The sequence below is a fragment of the Cryptomeria japonica genome, chromosome 4 (assembly GCF_030272615.1).
Source record: "Cryptomeria japonica chromosome 4, Sugi_1.0, whole genome shotgun sequence".
Lineage (NCBI taxonomy): Eukaryota > Viridiplantae > Streptophyta > Pinopsida > Cupressales > Cupressaceae > Cryptomeria > Cryptomeria japonica.
The window spans coordinates 18891597-18894757 of NC_081408.1; the positions used below are offsets into that span (position 1 = coordinate 18891597).

Here is a 3161-nt window from a genome sequence, read left to right on the forward strand (position 1 = left end):
TCTTCCTAAAAAAAAAGGATAGAAATGCCCCATAAAGATTCAAACAAATAATTCAAAGTAAAATAAGAGCATTTTAAACCCACAAAATGATTTTGAGTAGATACCATCTATTATTAGAAGGAAACTTCTCTCTATGAAAGCATGTGTTACTGTTAAATACACAATTACTACAAATGTACAAGAATCTTGATAGGCAAATAGTGACCCCATTGAAGGATATTCTAGAGACAAGATGCAACCTTCTTTATAATGTTAGAAAGAGATACATTGGAGAAACCATCAAGAAAAGAAGAAAAGATTGGTAAAGCTTCAATAGAATGGATGGTGCAAAAAATGGAAAAGAATAAAACTACAAAATAGACATTTAAGTGAAATATACATTATTTGGCATTTTACATTACGAATTCGATTCATCCGTTTAACTTTTTTACCATACGACTCTAAAATAAAAAATATTATAATTACTACAAGAGATTGGATCAACGAATTGATGATGCTAGCTTACAAACTATTAGAAAACTTGGTAGGCTAAAATTCAACCCATGAATGCACATCTTTTTGTGCATGTATTATCAAGGAAAAGGATAGCTCACCCCATCAATTCACATTTTCTTTGTATTTTACTTTGTGTCTGCCAACTACTACTTTGATAATTTGAATGGTGTAGGGCATAGAAACGAGTCAAATTTGTATGTTGGCCATCATAACGCAAGCAATTACATCAGCAATTAAATGTATTGACCGTTTTTTTTCCTGTGAACCAGAGAAAACTATTATAACTACAACAGAGATATGTTGGTTCTCCTGCAAAAATTACTTCGGTCAAGATTGAAGAAGAAACACCTGAAGAAATGGCCAGTGAAGATGAATTTAAGGTTCTTGGCCTCTGGTTCAGCCCCTTTGCCCTCAGAGTGTTAATTGGGCTTGAAGAAAAGGGCATAAAATATGAGTATATAGAAGAAGATTGGATGTCTAATCACAGCCCACTGTTGCTGGAAATGAATCCTGTGCATAAGAAGATACCTGTTCTTATTCACAATGGCAGACCTGTGGCTGAGTCTGCCATTATAGTGGAATATATTGATGAGTTATGGAGCAATGGTCCAGCTTTCTTATCATCTGATCCATATGACCGAGCCCTGGCACGATTCTGGGTAGATTTTATAGAAAAAAAGGTAAGTATCTCGGAATCATATTCATAAAATTTTATCCTCCTGTCAATTTTTTTTATATATTTATTATCTAGTATTAGTTTTTTTCAGCTCATTGTTCCAGGAAGACTCATATTGTTTCGAAGTAAAGGAGAAGAACAAGAAGAAGGAAAGCGACAATTTATAGAAAGTTTAGCGATGTTGGAAGAAGCTCTTAGAGGAAAAAATTATATGGGAGGAAATGCTTTTGGAATTGCAGATATTGCATGTGCTCCAATGATATGTTGGTTTCATACATATGAAATTTTTGGAGATTTTAAGATTATGTTTGAGGATAAATTTCTCAGCATTTTTATGTGGATGATGAAATGTATGGAGCGCGAGAGTGTAAAGAAAATACTTCCGGAACAAGAAAAAGTGCTACAAGTGGTATCTCAAGCTAGAAAGATTATACTTAAGGAAACTTAGTTAAACCATGTTTCACTAACATTAATTGTTGTAATACATTGAGTTATGTTAACTTTTAGTTCACCATATGTATTGAGATTTTAGATAATATAACATAGTTAATTACACAATTATTCATAGGAGGGCAACATTGAATGGGTTTAAAAAATGGTGTTATTTAAACTTAATCTAAAGAAAATAATATTTTATCACAAGGATGTTGAGTGACTTGTTGGAACATTCACATAGAATAAGTTTGGCTGATGAATAAATGCAACTGTGTGGAGCATGCTTCCTATTTTATAATATCATAAACAAACATATACCATTCTATATGGGGTTGTCTAGTAACTCTAGGCCTCCAAACAAGCCAACTCCACAACCACAACTGTGTATATGCATACAAAGGAACCAGGCTAATCAAAAAGCTTCTATGTCATCTAATAACAAACACCATGTCCTAGATACATTTTAGGCAAACAAACCAATGCTTTCCAAAGCCAAGGACTAAAATCAAGTACCCAAACTATAGCATAGAAAACTAATGCTCTCTCTTGTTTCTAGGGAGCCAAAACTATGCACCCAACACAAGCACTCTACTACATGCAACCACAAAATGAAATAATATAATGACCACACCATTAAATAAGATGTCGTGTTACATGCAAATAAAATACCAAACCCACACTACTCCACCTTCTCCATCCTTCGAATTCTTGTTGTACTTTGAAATATAAGATGAACTATAAGATTCCCACTCATATAATGATTAATAGTCAACTAGTTCTTTTCTTTAGATTTCGTTAAACTTTTTAGACTAAGAAATCACAAAAGAAGAAATACTAGGAACCTCAAACAACATAAAATCATCACATGCATAAAAGTGCAAGAAAATACAACTCACATGCATGTAAATACAAAAAATGGAACCATTGTACCTCTAGTATCAATTATAAGGAAAAATAACTCAATATGCACTTTCCAACGGTGTGTAATATTCAGAATCAACATGCTTGATACAAGTGCACATAACTATGCTCATAGAGTTGAATCAAGACAAAAATAATTTTTACCATCAATCCATTAAGGAAAGTAAAGTACATTTTAGATCTAAGAAAAGTTTGGTAGTATAACAACATGTAAATTGACACATTCAAGAACAATAGTGAAGAAGGATAGAAGAGGAAAGACCCCAATATATGTGGGGGAAAAATTCTCAAGTATAAGACCCCACACTCCAAAGCACTGAACCAATGTATCAATCTATTAAAAAAGCATTTTGCAAAGTCTTAATATGGAGATCTAACCTCTTTATCCTCTAGAGTAAATTTGATAGCATAACCCTACAATGAAATCTCCTCATATATGTCTTAACCCAAACACCCAAATAAATAGGTGAAGAACATACTAGAAACCAAGAATTATTTAAGAAACTCATTAACAATACTATAGGTGGTATAGCCTCAAAACCAAGACAAAAAATTCCAATGCTCTTGTTTTTTATTAGTAAAGCAGTGTTAACTACAGTGCTGACCCTTAACATAGTAAAAAACTATCAATTGA

At 32.7% G+C, this 3161-nt stretch overlaps 1 protein-coding gene across 1 annotated transcript; it reads left to right on the top strand.

Moving 5' to 3' along the window:
* The first annotated feature begins 828 nt into the window (after nt 1-828).
* Nucleotides 829-1619, top strand: LOC131033131 (glutathione S-transferase U23-like). Its single transcript, XM_059218781.1, has 2 exons — nt 829-1175; nt 1263-1619. The coding sequence occupies exons 1-2, from the start codon at nt 852-854 to the stop codon at nt 1617-1619; spliced, it is 681 nt and encodes a 226-aa protein (XP_059074764.1). The 5' UTR covers nt 829-851.
* The last annotated feature ends 1542 nt before the right edge of the window (nt 1620-3161 follow it).

Excerpts from the sequence above, each read along its gene's own strand:
- LOC131033131 (XM_059218781.1), top strand. The coding sequence starts at position 852 with ATGGCCAGTGAAGATGAATTTAAGGTTCTTGGCCTCTGGTTCAGCCCC. Across the intron at positions 1,176-1,262 it reads TAGATTTTATAGAAAAAAAG|CTCATTGTTCCAGGAAGACT; the intron begins GTAAGTATCTCG and ends AGTTTTTTTCAG.